This window comes from Notothenia coriiceps, unplaced genomic scaffold (genome assembly GCF_000735185.1).
Source record: "Notothenia coriiceps isolate Sejong01 unplaced genomic scaffold, NC01 NC01_scaffold00004795, whole genome shotgun sequence".
In the NCBI taxonomy this organism is placed as follows: domain Eukaryota; kingdom Metazoa; phylum Chordata; class Actinopteri; order Perciformes; family Nototheniidae; genus Notothenia; species Notothenia coriiceps.
The window spans coordinates 319,651-336,303 of NW_011337496.1; the positions used below are offsets into that span (position 1 = coordinate 319,651).

Sequence of the window (16,653 nt, forward strand, 5' to 3'; positions counted from 1 at the left end):
TGGTTGTTCATTGTGGTGGGATGGGGTTAGTGTGTTGTACTGGTTTATAAATCTTAGAAGTTCAGTTAGACCGACAGTATAGCGTGTGGATAAACGGTTTCGTCCCCTGCGTCGGGTGTATCAAGTTGGTTTCATCCAGGATCGGAAAGGGCGGGAAAGCAGTCTTTAGTGGCACTTTTCTGTTTCTATGTTACCTATTCTAGAAGTTCTGTCACATACCGAGTTCTTCTGGATCCATTATAGTATAGTTTTTGGAGGTCTTGTCGTGGAGTAAATTACGGTTGTATACTGACGACCGACATTTTCATGTGCCAAGATAAACAGTGTTTGTGACCTCTCAATTTTCATTTTTTCCATCACTTTAACACAACCAACGAGGTCACACGACACTAAGCCGATATGTGGCGGGCGGCGCCAGGGGGGGGGGGGGCATGAGTGCTCAGTGCCCAGGGGCCCCTGGAGGTACTAATCCGGCCTTGTATTTGACCATGTGGAAATAAGAAATATTTTTTTGTTTAATCCTCAATTCAGATCTGACGCCTTGAGGTTTATACTCCTGGAACTATAACAAGACACAGAGCACGAGACTTGAGTTTTCAGTGATAATTTAATCATACAAACATTCATCAAACAAACAGGGGGAAAAAGCTGTCATCTGTTTGCACTTCCTCACTCTCATCAATGTGCTGTTGTATGAGTCTAATGCCAACTGATTCATTCTGCAATCTGGCCAGCGGAAACCCCAGAGAGACTCAGAACTAAATATCATACTGATGAACTGGCATCGAGAGCCTGCAGGAACATTCATACCGTGAACACGTGGTGTAGTATTGTCCTGTTGTCAGAGCGCAGTAACCCTGGGGCTTAATAACAGAGGGTTTACCTGGAGAGGTGGTCTCACACTCAGGCCGTAGATGATGAGATAGCCACCGAGTCAAACCCTTCAGGACATAACTGTCTTTGTGGGGCAGAGACAGGCCTTAACATGGACACTTAGTGCAAATTGATATGCAGTAACAATGCCAACAGCAGTCTGTCACTGGTGCAGTTCAGTTTGCACCTGAAACCATCAACAAGGATCAGATGTGTTTAATGAGCTCGACTATGAAGTACATTGCAGACTCTAATGTGGCATAATGTAAGCATCGTTTTAACAATAAACAGGGATATTCGGAACGATAATTCTACTCATAAAACGGCCACTTCAATGCAAATATACAATGTTGTATCTTTGGGTAAATGAATGTTTCCAAATAATGATCTTCTACTACATTCATCAAATACATTCAACTTAATATGATAAACTCTACGACAGCTTTTCAAATCGAAATTCAGAATAGGGTGACAAAGAACATTTCTGTTTTTTTATGAAGTCGTGTTTTTACCGCTCTTCATATGGCTTGGATTCAATGTCGTATGTCATAGATGCTTTATTCTCTTATCTTGTGTTTTATTTCCAAGCAAAACTAAAAAGCTTAACACAATAAGAGGGATTTTTTTTAAATACTGCATCATATTCTGCAAATATTCTGTATATGAATATATATAAAGTACCTGACTATAGAAGGCATAATCAAAATGGTTGGCTCCAGATCCAGAAGAAAATGTCTGTACAATGAGGCAGAATAAACTTAAGATATACTGTAAATATCTGTTTCTCTTATTTTCTGTTTGATAGAATAATGTCTCGCTCCCCCCCAGTGGAGGAAATTGCATCGCATTTCAAAATTGTAGGTACTATGAAAGCATCAAAATGATTGCCCATAATGCACAAGCCATGAAGGACCTTGAGATGTATTTCCATAGCATGTGGCTGTCCCCCTTACTCTAAAGTGGATATTAAAAGATAAAAAGTAAATAAGGAAATCCAATGGTTGGTTTCAGAGATGTCCATATTTTTTTTGATTTAGTTACAGGTCCAGAAAGAATGAATGAATATATCAAGAGTCAGAGCAGAAACTGGAGAATCAGTTGGCAAAATAAATGGCTTTTCCTCCATAGTCTCTCTTTCAGGTTGCACAATACACACACATGCACACACACACACACACACACACACACACACACACACACACACACACACACACACACACACACACACACGCAAATACGCACGCCCGTCATCATTATTTCATTTGCACTCTGACAACTAAAAATCTGAAAAAAGAAAAAGAAAGAAGTTATCACTCAAAAGACTCATAGCACTCATTTTTAACTTAGCATTCACACGTGCATACAGTGAGTGGTGGGATGTTGTTGAGCTGCACGTCGGAGCGTTGGCCTCTGGTTTCTCAAAGTGTAGCTGGTCTTTGCATAAAGTTTTTTTTTTTTGAATCTCCACACTCTTTACCAGCTACTGATAAAGCATCTTCTTTCGTGTATTGGTGTGACTCCAGAGGTTCAGTGCTGCTTCACTGTGACAAGTCCCAAGATTTAAGAGTGCCCGAAAGGAAAAGGCTCCTGTATACCCTGTAAGGAAGAGAAATGATTACAAACAGACAGTAGGATCATAGAAAAGTGGATAAATGACAGCTAACATTTCAACAAAAGCGGCCTCAGTAGTTTTTATTTGCTTCAATCGGCCTTCCAGACCTGCTGTTCTCCACCTGTCCACCAGGTGTCCTCTAACTGTCCAATCATCTCCAGCTGCTGACACAGCTGACGCTCATGATCTCATCAGTCAGTCAGTATATAAAACCAGCTCACCAGCTCTTTGCCAGTGAGAAACTTGGAGGAGCTACTCCAGGATCACTGAAACTACTCGCTTTTGTTATTACTTAGTGTGATTTTGCCATATTTCAAAAATGTTTGAGACTTCCTCAGTCCTCTGTTAGCGTGGCCTACCAACCGCTCAAGCCTTGACCTCAGTCAATGGAAACACTCTACTGAGCTAAAGCTAATTAGCAGCAAGATGCTCTTCTCAGATGACTACCACAAACCTCTATCAAAGATTGCAGTGCTTGAATAAAAAATGCACCGGTTGGAAGTGAACATGGACGTGAATGGACTATGTGGGAACGACACCACTTCACCAATATTCAAAGAGTGGACAGTGGACACACGGCTAATGAGCAACATCATGACGGCCATGGAACAGGAGGGCTGTGCACCAGGTAATACATCTAATGGCGCGTTTCCACTGCAGGGCCTCGCTCGGCTTAGTACGGTATAGTTAGGCCTTGTTAGGACTGGCTCACTTTATGCTGCTTTTCCATTAGTTTAGTAGCTGGGGCAGTAACTATAGTAACGCAGTGTAGGTGGAGGTGAGGTCATCTTCAATGCGAAACACAGAAAACCAACATCAGCCGTTAGCTGTTAGCACTCAGAGCTCACAGCTCCTCATATCTGTTCAGAAACTAGACAAAAGTACAAACCACAGACCGTCTGTGTCATGGCGAATACAGGCGCTGGTTTATTTCTGTCTGTAGGCCGTTGTTGTGAGTGTGGACGGTCGGAGCATATACTGCGTTAGCTTAGCCGATCTCCATTCAGAAAACACGCATTTTAAAAGGTTTTTGCCTGCCGTCTGTCTGCAGACTTGTCAAAGCATTAATGCATGGTTTTTACTATCCGGTATCAGTTTGTTGTTACTTCGGCATCATTTTGAAACGTGTGTTACAATTAAATCACGGTCAAATATGTTCATCTTGTTGTAGTTGTAGCCCCCTTGCCAGCGATTCTCTCTAGTTTAGCATACTCAGCCCAACTCAGCCTGGTTGTTGGCCCAGAAAGAACCTCGATGTTATGGGGCCAGAAAAACTGTGAAATAGTACCCGCTAGCCGGAACTACGCCAAGTGGAAACNCTCTCGAGTTTAGCAAACTCAGCCCGACTCAGGCTGGTTGTTCCTGGCCCTTGAACCACGATTTTATGGGGCCAGAAAAACTGTGAAATAGTACCCGCTAGCCGGAACTACGCCAAGTGGAAACCCAACCTAAAACGGGCTGGGCACGGCTCGCTTAAACCGCGCTGTAGTGGAAATGCGCCATAAGTGAACCTGCTATCATCTGACCTTTCTGGATTTGTTTCCATTTGTGGACTGCCTTCTCGAGCCTGTCTGTGAACTTCTCTTCAAACATCATTTCAGTTAAACTTACACTTGAAGAGGTTGTGCTTTAAAAATGACTGCCTTTTAACTAAAGGAGAGAACTGATCCACCTGAGTCTTATGAGCAGTTTAGTTTTTAAATGTGGATTTACTAACTATAAATCTTGCTTTGCTAAACTGGGACAAGAACTAAGATAACAATGATTCCTTAGTGGAACGTAGCATTAGTCTTGTTAGTCAAAACATCGGAACATGGGAGGAATAAACCTCTTTGCAGCTTAATATGTTCAAGAGTATAAGCATCCAAATAATTATCTAATGTTGCCACCCCTGAGAATGTTGGATAACTTATTGTTACAGATTTCACCTCAGATTAATAAAAACATCATTTGGTATTCCTTTAATGATTTTAAATGTATGTTTAACGTGCATTCGAGAAATATCCCGATACTTGACGTTCTATATGTTGCAACCAGGTTCTAGAGCTAGAAATGTAAAGAAATCAACCACGATTCACATGTCTGGAGAACCCTCCTGCCTTACCTGGTTATAAGAAACTACTGATAGATTGCTTTGTAGACTGTTTGCTACTAGATCCACAGAGTTGTGTGAAAGTCCATTCTGATCTTGCTGCAGCTGGTTGGGGTTTCCCTGCCAATGTTCCTCTGGGCCTCTGTGTCCGCTGGCATCGTGCAGGCTGTTGTTGTTGCTGTTGGGGCACTTGCTCTTCTCTGGAGAGGCGAAGGGGTTGTAGTCGCCCTCCAGAGCGCGGTGAGGCTGGGTGTTGAACTCTGCTTGAAAAGAGGAAAGCTGCTGTGTGACGCCGAGGAGGCCTCCAACTTCCACACTCAGGATCACCCAAATGACATCTGTCAAAGGAAGCAAAACGCACGGTATGATACACAAAGCCACTAACAGTCTGCCACTCTCAAAGATGAACCTAAGTGTGTAAAGTTTAAACTAATGACCAATTAAGGATGCTAACGAGTCTGAAAATACAAATGATCCTGTAACATGTCAAGTGAAGCTGGACCACACACCCACAATATCCTCCAGGTCTGCAATTCTTCTCTATGAAAGTCACTAGGAGACTGATGATGTTAAAGTGAAAAATGATCTCTATGTGGAGTTAATGAAACATTAAGGCCAAGTATAATGTTTAATTGAGTATCCCTCTATAAATAGGCTTGAGGGACTTCCTGTTGGGATCCATCACACACATTTAAATTTGCAGGAGGACGTAAATCAAGTAAATGAATGCATTTCTTGTGTGCTGATGGGAAGGCCATTCAATCATTGGTTATAGTTTCCACTAAAGGAAAAGCACACCAAATGATGTCATTTCATTTAATCGTTTATTTGAAAAGGACAATGCACATTAATGAACACTTTAGACAAATAATGCTTCAAGTGTAAATATGCCGGCTTTGAGCTAATTTTCATCCGTAGTCGCTGACATACAACATATAAGAACATGACATTTTTAAACATAGCAAAAAATAAATACTTGATATGCAAAAGAGCAAGAGCAGCACACAAGTATTTACCACATAGCAGTACACTATAGCAGCAACGACATATTAAGTACAAGATGCGAGATGATACCCCTGTGTTAACCCGCTGTGTTACCCCTATCCTCCATGAACTCCACTGGCTCCCCATCAAACACCGCATTGACTTTAAAATATTACTTTTCACTTTCAAAGACCTCAACAACCTTGCCCCCCCTACCTCTGTGACCTTATCCAACGACACAACCCCACCCGTCGCCTCAGGTCTGCTGAAGCTAACCTACTGCAGCCCATCAGGACAAAGCTCCGGACCCGGGGGGACAGGGCCTTGGCAGCAGCCTCCCCCACACTCTGGAACTCCCTCCCCAGCCACGTCAGATCCGCCAACACTCTCACATCATTCAAACAATCCCTCAAAACTCACCTTTTCACTCTTGCCTTCAACTCCTAATCAACTAACCCCTTGCCCTTATTCCTCCTACCTTAGCACTTTTTTACTTTTGTTTTACTTGCTTGTAAGCGCTTTGAGCACCAGGAAAAGCGCTTTATAAATGTAATGTATTATTATTAAAGTCAAGAACTAACTTTATATATACAGTCTATGGTTAAAGTGCATTTAGCGGTGATTGCACGTCTGGTTGTTTCTCAACCATTCTTTGAGTTGTAGCACTTATTTTAAATAACAACCGTTGTCCCCTGCTGTTAACTACAGTGATTTGTGAAATGTTGGCAGCTTAGTTCCAACTACGGACTTTTATTTGTCAACTGCTGTATTCTTGTAGTCTATACAAATGTTTAAAAAGCTCAAGGTGACATAACCAAAAAGCTTAATTTTGTCTGCCTACAAGTCCAGAAACCAAAAATAGTCTGTTTGTAAAAGGGATATAAAAAAGCAATAGCCACAAAACCCACATGGAGAAGCGTGTGAATGTTTGGAAGTGTTGAATTGCTGAAGACATTATCAAAGTAGGGGCCAATAATATTTCTGTTGATAGACTAACTAATAAATTCCATATTGCAACAATTCACATTTTCTTTCTATTGTAAAGCTCTCTGTCCTCACCTCCAAAGTACAGTCCGGTGGCTGTGCACATCCTCCACTGGCCCTGGTACATGCCAGGAGTCGCAGGGCTCTGCATCTGAACACTGACATCAGCCACCTCCTGAGGGTCTAAAGACCGCGCCATCACCATGTTTACATGACCGAACTGATCTCCTCCGACATACTTCAGGCAAACACCGGGAGGCCAGGACTCTGGACCTGGAACACACACAGAGAATGTGCTGAACTTGGCTTGAAATGTGAGTCTTATTTATTTTTTTAATTCATAAAGCTGGTGTCACCTCTGATCTGTTATCCCAGCAGACTCACCTGTGTTCTGTACTCTCCAGGTCTTTGTGAAAGGTGTGTCTGGTGGAACTGATTCTCCCTCACCAATCGTCACGTCACTCACAAAGGACATGCACGGCGCGCTGATGTTGGGACTCTCAAAGTCATAGTAGGCTCCGATGGCTGCTTGTAAATTCCTGTGACATTAGAAGACAGAAATCCAGGTGATCAGTACAGATATAGATTCTCAATATGAGTATAACATATGATTTGTTTAGAAGAAACTCCATGATTTGTCTGCAGTATGCACAGATATGACACATTTAGTAGCTAGTTTATTTACGACATTTTCAGCACGATAAAATACGTTTATTTAATAAGGATTACATTCCAGCATATCAAGGGTTTTACTGATGCGCCCTTTGTTTGTGAAATGTAGGTCATATCTTTTATTAATCAACTTTTGGTCTATAACTGTCAAACAGTGAAAAATCACAATTTCCTTAAGCCTAGTGTGAATTCTTGATATAGCTTGCTTTGCCCAAACACCTTAAACGCAAATGTATCCACAAGCTACAATAACATTAATCCAAATCCTCAGAATATATCCAGCACATGAAGAAGTTTAGTACATTTCTGCACTGAACAATACAGCTATTCAATCTTTAAAAAAAAGCATATATTGTACATGTAATGGTATGTTTTTATACAATTATTTACATATTTTTTTCTGTTCTATAAAAATGTAATTGTCAACATTATTTCTAACATTTAACAAACTATATCAATAAATGGTTTTAGTCCTATACCCAGGAGTCTTAGCTATATTGGTACAGTTTACTGCTAAACAAAATGGAAGCTGTAGTTATTCAACTCTAATTTAAACAAATGATTGTCTTCACTCAAATTACTAGCCACTCAAATTGGAAACCACAAGTACGCACGTTATGGTACTATAATACTTTTATATAAAAAATAATTTGGCATTTTTGAGATTAGGTTGGTGCAATATATTGATGTAAACAGATGCCTGCCGACCCAGATAGATTGCGAATGGGGGCTTCCCGTGACATGCTGGTCATCCATAAAGCAGCAGTTTTTATTTTTAGAAAGCCCGTTGCAGAGGAGCCATTACCCGGCGTCACGTGTTACTACTACAGCCTGCCCTGAGACAGTTATCTTCCATGGAGCTGCATTAGCTTAACACTGCATCTGCGCAGAGACATTTATCCAAGGCAAGACTTCAATATGACCTTTGCTTCCCTTGCGCATTGTTTTTCACTCGTTTAATTTAATCAGTGTCGCAATGGAAGACGCAGCTTGAGTGTTCGTAGTGTTTTATTAACACATTATAATACATTGTGTCCAGGGTTGCACAACAACCACTATGAGCACTCGGTGGGAAGGTTACGTAATAAAACAGCAGCGATCTCCACTGTGATTATCGTCGAGTGGCAGACATAACATTTGATCACCATGGCTGCTGATAACGTAAAGGTGTTTAACACAATAAGCAATGCAAAGACTGAGAGAATCAGTTATACACTTTTAATCATCAATTCAGTGACGAGTTCGGTGCCTAGCTTTGCATAACAGCAGAGGTGGAAGATCTTGTACTTAAGAAAAGTAGAAATACCAGAGAGTAGGAATACTCTGTTACAAGTCCTGCATTAAAAATGTTCATCCAGTAAAAGTACAGAATCGGCATCAAAATACACTAGTAAGATCGAAGTAGTCATAATGCATATTGCCAATTTCGAAATGATGTACTGTATGTTATTATAATTATATTGTATTTACTGCCGAGTGGTTTTTGAATTTAGTCCAGGTGTAACTAAAGTCTTAAGTGTTTATATTGTATATCATTAATCAAAATCTGCATAGTAACTTAAGGTCAGATCAAATGCCTGTAGTGGAGTAAAAGAGAAAGCATCAAATGAAGATAGGCATGGTGTTGTAAAGCAATAGTACCTCATACTTGTAAGTACAGTGCTCGAGTAAATATACCTGGTTACTTAACACCACTGCATAATAGTGATGGCCAACCTACAATTCCTGTTAGCAACCACCACATTCACAATAAAACACTTAATTTCCATTCAAACATCCCACCCGCTTTAATGTGAACTCGTTTGTTAGTTAATGTTAATGTTTGGAGTATCATTTTGCGTCACAATACCTGCTAAACTACCTTTTTACCGTCCCTAAAGGCAACCAAAAGTGGCAAACATGGTGACTCAGCTAACGCTAGTTACGTTACTACAGCGTCGTATCCACGTTACAAACCGAACGTAAAGCCACCCCCTCTGTCACAATGAACAAAAACACTACCTTGTGGTTTACTTTAATGTTTTAACCGATGAAATATAAGTTTTACTGTGAAATCCCCTTGTAGAAAGCTAGCTAGTTGACAGTAATATCTAGCATGAAGCGCACAGCAGGCCCCACGAGTCCCCGGGCTCACCAGTTGGTCATGTCCAGAAAGAAGGCGCATCCGGCGGGGTTGAGCTGGAAGCCGAGCAGCCTCTGAAACTCCGTGATTAAGATGTCTTTGTCTGTTGTTCCCATGCAGCTGAATTTCTGCATGAGCTCCTGGTCCAGGTCTATGTCCAGTTCCATGCCCTCCATCTTCCGATTCGCCCGGACAGAAACAGGGGCTTCGCTTCCTAATTTAGTCCGAGGCCTCGACTTGTCATAACAAACTCAACAACAGGGCCGAGTGCGCATGTCACATGATTCAGTTTCGCAGCTCAGCCTATCAGCCAGCAGAGCGGTGATGACCCTCTGGAGCCAGCCTTTAGGAGAGAAACTTTTAGATTAATCATGGTATTATTTTTGGGGTAATTATTACTCTATAATACTACGTTCTGTGTTGATTTATTATTTTTTTCAAAAACTTTAAATCAAATAAATGTAAACCCTTCAATAGTGTTTTAATGTCAGAGTTTATAGATCTACTGTAGGCCTATATGTTCTACTTTGTAATGCTGCTTTAATTCTATTTTGAGATGTTTATAATTCTAGTATTGTTTATTTCTACTCTTTAATTTCTACTTATGTGCAATGCCGTGTTTTATTAAGTTATTGCTTTTGTAATGCCTCTTAGGTTGTCTGTTTATCCGATTGTTTATCTTTAAAAAAACGAAACGTTTTTTCTTCTCACAATGTTCAGTAGAAAGGTGGATTTATGTTTTTTGTAAATTATTCGTGTTCCAAACACAACATATATATTTCAGTGTTGAACTTGTACTTTGAGTCCATCCACTTTATAAACAATAATAACTATATCCATAGTTTAGTTAAATACTTAATATTGTCTTTACTACTTGTCTTGATTATATTGGTTCCCCTATGTCACGTCTACAATGTTCACTATCATTCTAAAAGGTTTCGGTGTTGCCTTAATGTCACTTATTAGGGTTGAGTTTGATAAACTACAATGAAGAGATGGGGAAAAAACGATTATTGGTTGTAAAATATTGTGATGACCCTTTGCAGAATAATGTTTCTTTTATAATATGTTTCCAATATAGTATTTTTACAAGGGAAGAATGTGGTGTGTATCAGTTCAACCTGTTTAACGTGTTCAATACACCTCTACTACGTACTACATGGCCAGGTAAAATGTTTCAGGTATAGCCAGGTTTCCATCCCAAGGTATTTCACATTTAAACCGAACATTCAGTTGTTTTTTAATTATAAATCGTACCCTCTGAAAATGTGTTTGATCTAATATGTTTTTCTTGTGTTGCTCTTTCACATAGAACAGAGATGCCATTTGAAAAAAGGTTTTAAATAGATTAATTTTGCACTCAGATTAACTGATTTAATGTAGGTAATAACACACATCCACCACTTTATCATTGCATAATTGCAAGTATTATTAGCTTGGATGCAGAAGTAGTCGTGATTGCTGTGATTGTCTGCTCTGTTCTCCCCGCAATATCCAGCAGGTGGCGTCAATGTGTCGTTAAAGCTCTTGTGTTTTTTTTTTGTTGCCGTGTGTGTGTATTTGTCAGACAGAGAGAAGGGGGGGTGAGTGAGTTGCTGTCCGGCGTTTAGCGAGGTAGCAGCGGCTAGAAGGATGCACAGAGCTCGGGCTGTGTATAATAAAGAGGTGTCTGCAGGATAGTGTTTGTTTTATTTACTGCTGTTTCTGCACGACAAGGACGCCAGCAGAAATGGCCGGATTAATCAAAAAGCAGATTCTGAAACATTTGTCACGGTAAGTGTCATTTTTGGCGTTTTGTGTTAGCCAGTTAGCCCGGCTGGATGATGTTTTAACGTTACTGCCCAACACACAGCCAACCACAGTCTGCTAGTATTTGCTATCCAACGTGAAGCTAGCTACATTGATTTACACACTGGTTACCAACTAGTTTAACGCTACATGTTAAACAGCCACATGAGAATAACGTAATGATGAGTTAACTTGACAGGGACAGTGAACGCAAAAAACCCGTTAAACCTGAACGGGATACAATCAATTACTTTCACAACTGAATGCATGTGTTCTTAATACTGTTATGCTACAGACTGGCTTTACTAAGCTATATAAAATGGGCCTCACATCTGTCATTATTGTACCCCTCTGTTTACTTAGACACATAACGTTTAAGGGTCCAGGGCATCATAATTACTTTACAATAGAAACTTAAATGTCTCTGAAAGTAGCATATTAGATCATCATTATCACTCAACTCCATCCATCTATTTATAAGGTTACTATAGATTTCTTATACACAGTAAAGCTTAACACAATGCCACTTCCTCTAGGAGAAATACACATTTTCTTCATGGGTAGGTTATTAGAGGAAATATTTTAATAATCGAGCCTATCTAGTGCAAAAATGCTTTAATGTATTCATCCCCAACTCAGAGTAGTCAGTTATGTCCCTGTAGTCCCATCAATGTCATCATTCAGCAACATGTATTCAATCTGGCACCATAATGTACATGGGCATATTTTGTATTCCTGTCACCTTCAGCATCCTCTCCAGAGCTGACTGCTCCCCTTCTCTATACCTGCTCTTACTTCCTCTTTCTGTGATGCTGCCAAGACATGTGCATACTATGTTAGCTCCTTTTTAGGTTTTATTGCATCAGAAATGGTGAGCTGCTGTTAGTTTTTTTTCTGCTGAAAGTTGTTAAGAAATACATTTGGGATGGAGAGCATAGTCAGTATGTGTTGAAGGTGTGTCTTACTCCAGTTGGATGATCTTTTATTTGACCAACTCTTATTCTCCTTCCCTGTGTTGTCTCTGACACTGAATAATTAAAACAAAATTGTCACAGTAGGTCGGACACACTGGACACAGACTTGGTCAGTAGAAATGCGAGCACATAGGATTAAAGTTATTGAATTTACAGTCTATGCATAGATTCAGTTGGTCTTCGTGTAGCGTTATTTGTAAAGCAGGTACCCAGGATGTAGACAAGATCACATCCGATTTAATCCAGGCCTTCCTACATGCATTCTTATGGCTATAATGTCTATCTATAGTACAACGCCACTGTGTTAAACGTACAAACAATGGACTTCTCAAACTAAATTGACAATTTCTATGGATATTTTTTGTGTTAATCGGAAAAAAACGACATAGGCATTGTTTAATTGTGAAACCAAACAGTTTTACTTTAGGCAAAACTTGTAAAATGCACTCTTTCTTGCCTCAGATAAGCTGTGGGGTTTCTGTACTCTTTGAACCATGCTAATCTGAGTTATTAGTTTACATTGCTAGTCTTATTAAAAATAGCACAACTATTCAGTAGACTTAACTCCAACGTATGTCTTGATAATAAATACCACCAAATCGCTTTTTTAAAATCCTGCCAATCCAAAAGCAAGTGTATTACAATGCATAACGCTGCACGCCAGCTGTTTGGTATGTTGGACCTGTGAACTAGCTCTACACCTCTATGACTCATTAAAGGCCCTTAAAGTGTGGGAGTTAACGTTAAATGAGAGCAGCGGCCCATGTTTTGTTCACAAAAGAAGTGTTGAGATCTTATTTTATTGCTGAGTGTCGAAGAGAAGCTTAAGCTTCAACTGGCTTATCAGGCTTATCAAGTGAAGCCAAACAATGTTAAACGTGTCGACAAATTGGACCACATTTAAATATCGTCTCATCAGTTTATTTAATACCGTTAATCAATCTGTGCGCCAAACTCTGTTTAAAAAGCAGCAGGCTAAATGTCAGGCAAGAACAATACAGTGTGTCTCTTGGCTGATGTCTGAAATGTCATGGAGATATGCCAGAACAGTGTTCAGTCATGTATATGAAATTAAAATACTTGTCAAATTGATTTACTTCCATTGATGCTATATTCACCCTGTTTTGAGTTGGAGGCTGTTACCGGCTGTTGGAGCTCGCTGCACTAGCACCCTAAGAGAGGTTAACCAACACGGGAAATACAGCTGTGGCTCTAGTACGGAGCCTGCTGTGTTTTCTCAGGATGACTCATGCACTTGCACTGCTTTAGAAACATCTTAGCCAAGCTGCATAATTTTATTTTCTTTATTCCTGTCTCCTCGATCATCAGTGACGCACTGATGATGTCAGGTGTTTCCCTTAGTTAAAAATGAATGAAGCTTTTCCAGATTTAGGCTGTCAATGTTGACTCTGGTCTCATTTTCCTTAGGTTCACCAAGAATCTGTCCCCTGACAAGATCAACCTGAGCACGCTGAAGGGGGAGGGGCAGCTGTCCAACCTGGAGCTTGATGAAGAGGTTCTGCAGAACATGCTGGACCTGCCAACCTGGCTGGCTGTCACCCGGGTCTACTGCAACAAGGCCGCCATCAGGGTATGTTACTGTTGAGTGGTCTAACCTGATTGTGTAGCTGCTCTAAAAGGTGGGGCTGTCTCTCTTTTGTAAGACACAAAGCTGGTACAGAAAAAGTTCATAATTCATGTTTGTATTTGTCTATGGTTCTTTTTTTAAACTATACAAGGGTTTTCTGTTTATTAATGTCAGGAGCTTTGAGAGTTGTTAGAAAAATATCACTTGTCGCCGGCTTGAGCTTCAATATCAGGATACATGTATTTATTAACCTTGCAAGAATGGAAGTAGTCATCACATACAGAGCATATGGCACAACTAGTTCCTGAACAGTGTCCTTCACATGCTTATATACACTGTGACACAGTGACAGGATGGAGGAATACCGGTTCAAAGCAGTATACAATGTTTTGTTTTGATTAGCTAAGACCCACATCAGAAATGATCATGCTTGTCATATGCCTATCTCCATAGAGGCTGAATCATCATGTTAATCGTTGTCACATAGCTTTCATATGCCTAAAACAGTCCTGATGCTCTTCTAGGTAATCATACATCCTGTCATGTACGCAGTTACACTTGGGCCTTTGTTATCGTGTGCTACTCTGATATTGGAAGAGTACATTTAGTATTTTCCCAACAAGAGTGGTAGAGGAAATGAGCAGTGTCAGTACCACGGAGATGAGCCCTGCTAGAGGCACTGCTGCGGACATTATGATGCTTAGACAAGCACTGGTTATCAGTACTGGAGAGGCAAGCCGTGATTCAGAGGGACACAAAAGGCCAGAGGCTGCTGTGATCCTGGGATAAACTGGATGCTGTGCACTGGGCTGTCAGCATTAAGGATGCACGATAAGGCATTTTATTCAGCTGGTACTGTTAAAGCAATTACTACCTGGTTCACATGGCTGATCTAGAAAAAGAACCCATCATTTAAATTGTTGATTAAAAAATAGCACACTTGATTTAAAAGAAAAAGTGGTGTTTCAACCTGTCTATCTGTGTAGGAGGAGTTTTTACCCGGCTGACTCTGGGCAAAAACTCCTTTTTTAAAATGTATTAATGGAATTCACTTGTTTGTTTTCCTATTCCCATTGCCCCTGGCTAACCTCTACAAAATGTAGACCTATATATCCTGAAATGTTAGCTTGGTCTGTACTTGGCTGTTTATCAGTTCCTTCTTTTTATAAAGTATGATGTTGATTTTAGAAGTCTTGGCTCACCACCAGGTCAACATTTGACTTTTTGTTCCTGATGGATATATTTGAACTTGAATACTTGTCATTGTTAGTGTGTTAGCATGCTTGTCATAATAAAAAATGTGTGTTATTTAAATTTGAACTTGATTTGAAAGCAATGTCAAAAATCTCAGGAATTTCTTTAAACTGCTCCTGATATTCAAGCTAGGTCTTGGACGCAGGGTATAGAGGATTTGTTCAGCTCTCAGTGCTGTTTTTCTATCTATATGTTACTGTTTATCATCTTCAGACATCTTTAGGCACAACATTAGGTTTCATTGCTATGCAAGTAACTCTCTGACATAATCACAGTCATTTGGCTGCTTTCATTACTGCTTGGAGACATTCACTGCTTGAAGGCTAACGATGTCCTTTTGAAAGCTCTTGCAAATGTAAACGCAGTAATTACTAACCATTGTGATTCATTAGCCCAACATGTTGTCAAAGACTGCAACAGCTTCTTTGTTTTCTTTGTATTCTTAGATCATTTGGTCAAAACAAGCCCTTTTCTTAAAAGCTTTGGAACATCGTTACATTCGAAACACTCCTGTCTTCAGAAAACATGCAGTCCAGCCATGTGAAGACTGATCTATTAAATGTGATATTATGTTTTTGTAATAGTCAACACTTAAATGTCCATTACTGTCTTTTTTATGTTATTTATTTCCTTCCCTTTTTCTTCTCTTCGTCTAATAATGAATGCTTTATTTCTCTAATGCTGTCATTTGTAGTTTAAGTACATGGTAATAATAACTAAACTGATGATATTTGATTTGTTTAATAGAAATGTCAGTATAACTCTGAATAATACAGTGTGGCAGTTCTTGTCGTCACTCTTCATCACGTTGCAGGAGCTTGATGTCCACAGTGCCCTTGTGCCCTGTGAATGTTAAACAGTGCAGAATGCTGTGGCAAGTGTTTGTGTCTGACTCTGTGGACCTTGCTGTTCTGTCTTTCTAGATACAATGGACAAAGTTGAAAACAAGCCCCATCTGTCTGGTAAGAGCGATGTTATTTTTGTCCTTCTCCAGAGTTCTTGCACATTTCTGCAACACTGGGCCTCTCCCTTTTATCCCAAAATAACTTTGGCAAGACCCTGCACAGTTATTTGGCTGTTTGGTTATAGTTCTCAAGAGGCTGTGCTCTCTCTCCTGTTATCATGTTTGAATGTTAGTATTAAATCTGCACAATTAATTTAAATGTTATATCGAAATGGCAATATGGATTAAGTGGTTCCCAACCTGGGTGGCGCGCTAAAGATCGCAGGGGGGGGCGCCAGGACTCAGATGATTTGAGGCCAAATATCATATTTAGACTTTTTTTTTTTTGTGTATATAATTGTAACGCAATACATGATTGTCACTAAAAGCCTTGTCTCTACATTACAATATCATATACAAAATAATTGATTAATTAATTTGAATAAAAATTCAAGTTAGTAGCTATTAAAGGCATAAAAAGACAGAATGTATAATTCTTTCTTTAATAGAAATGTTTCTTCTGCCCGTAAAGTGTCCAAACCAGGCTTGTCTGGATAAGCGCATTTTTAAAACATAGTCATTGTCCATGCCGGTTTCAGTTGGATTATTTGTCACAGTTGCTCCGATCAGATCGGTCTCCTCCATTTTGTAGATTATTTACAACTTTTGAATCCACATAAACACATCGTCAAAATCCGGTTTACTTTGAGCATGTGTTTTAAACAGTTTAATCCCTTTGTGAATTGTTTCCACTTGCGTCGTCCTTT

At 39.9% G+C, this 16,653-nt stretch overlaps 2 protein-coding genes and 1 long non-coding RNA gene across 4 annotated transcripts in view; 2 read left to right on the forward strand and 1 right to left on the reverse strand.

Moving 5' to 3' along the window:
- Positions 1 to 588: 588 nt before the first annotated feature.
- Positions 589 to 9,674, reverse strand: ilrun (inflammation and lipid regulator with UBA-like and NBR1-like domains). Of its 2 annotated transcripts, XM_010767799.1 has the most exons (5): positions 9,352 to 9,653; positions 6,930 to 7,084; positions 6,621 to 6,818; positions 4,590 to 4,915; positions 589 to 2,469 (listed from the first exon to the last, which is right to left on the reverse strand). In XM_010767799.1, the coding sequence occupies exons 1-5, from the start codon at positions 9,513 to 9,515 to the stop codon at positions 2,434 to 2,436; spliced, it is 879 nt and encodes a 292-aa protein (XP_010766101.1). In that variant the 5' UTR covers positions 9,516 to 9,653; the 3' UTR covers positions 589 to 2,433. The 2 variants fall into 2 exon arrangements, with proteins under 2 accessions (XP_010766101.1, XP_010766102.1); XM_010767800.1 differs by lacking the exons at positions 589 to 2,469; positions 4,590 to 4,915 and adding an exon at positions 2,913 to 3,113 and having other exon boundaries at positions 6,600 to 6,818; positions 9,352 to 9,674.
- LOC104942560 (uncharacterized) lies at positions 2,719 to 7,695 on the forward strand. Its single transcript, XR_798023.1, has 3 exons — positions 2,719 to 3,113; positions 6,607 to 6,859; positions 6,950 to 7,695. It is a non-coding gene; the product is annotated as an uncharacterized lncRNA (long non-coding RNA).
- A 1,273-nt stretch (positions 9,675 to 10,947) lies between the features above and the next one.
- Positions 10,948 to 16,653, forward strand: part of bltp3a (bridge-like lipid transfer protein family member 3A) — an 18,853-nt gene continuing 13,147 nt past the window's right edge. The window contains exons 1-3 of the mRNA XM_010767801.1: positions 10,948 to 11,112; positions 13,530 to 13,692; positions 15,867 to 15,905. Coding sequence (XP_010766103.1) covers positions 11,069 to 11,112; positions 13,530 to 13,692; positions 15,867 to 15,905 — 246 coding nt within the window. The 5' untranslated portion in view covers positions 10,948 to 11,068. The remainder of the gene's footprint in view (positions 11,113 to 13,529; positions 13,693 to 15,866; positions 15,906 to 16,653) is intronic.

Bases quoted from the DNA above. Each gene is read 5' to 3' on its own strand.
- ilrun (XM_010767799.1), bottom strand. From the start codon at position 9,515: ATGGAGGGCATGGAACTGGACATAGACCTGGACCAGGAGCTCATGCAG. The intron at 7,085-9,351 runs GTGAGCCCGGGG...CTAATGTCACAG, and splicing joins TTTCTGGACATGACCAACTG to GAATTTACAAGCAGCCATCG. The intron at 2,470-4,589 runs GTAAGGCAGGAG...TCTTCCTTACAG, and splicing joins CAGTAGTTTCTTATAACCAG to GGTATACAGGAGCCTTTTCC.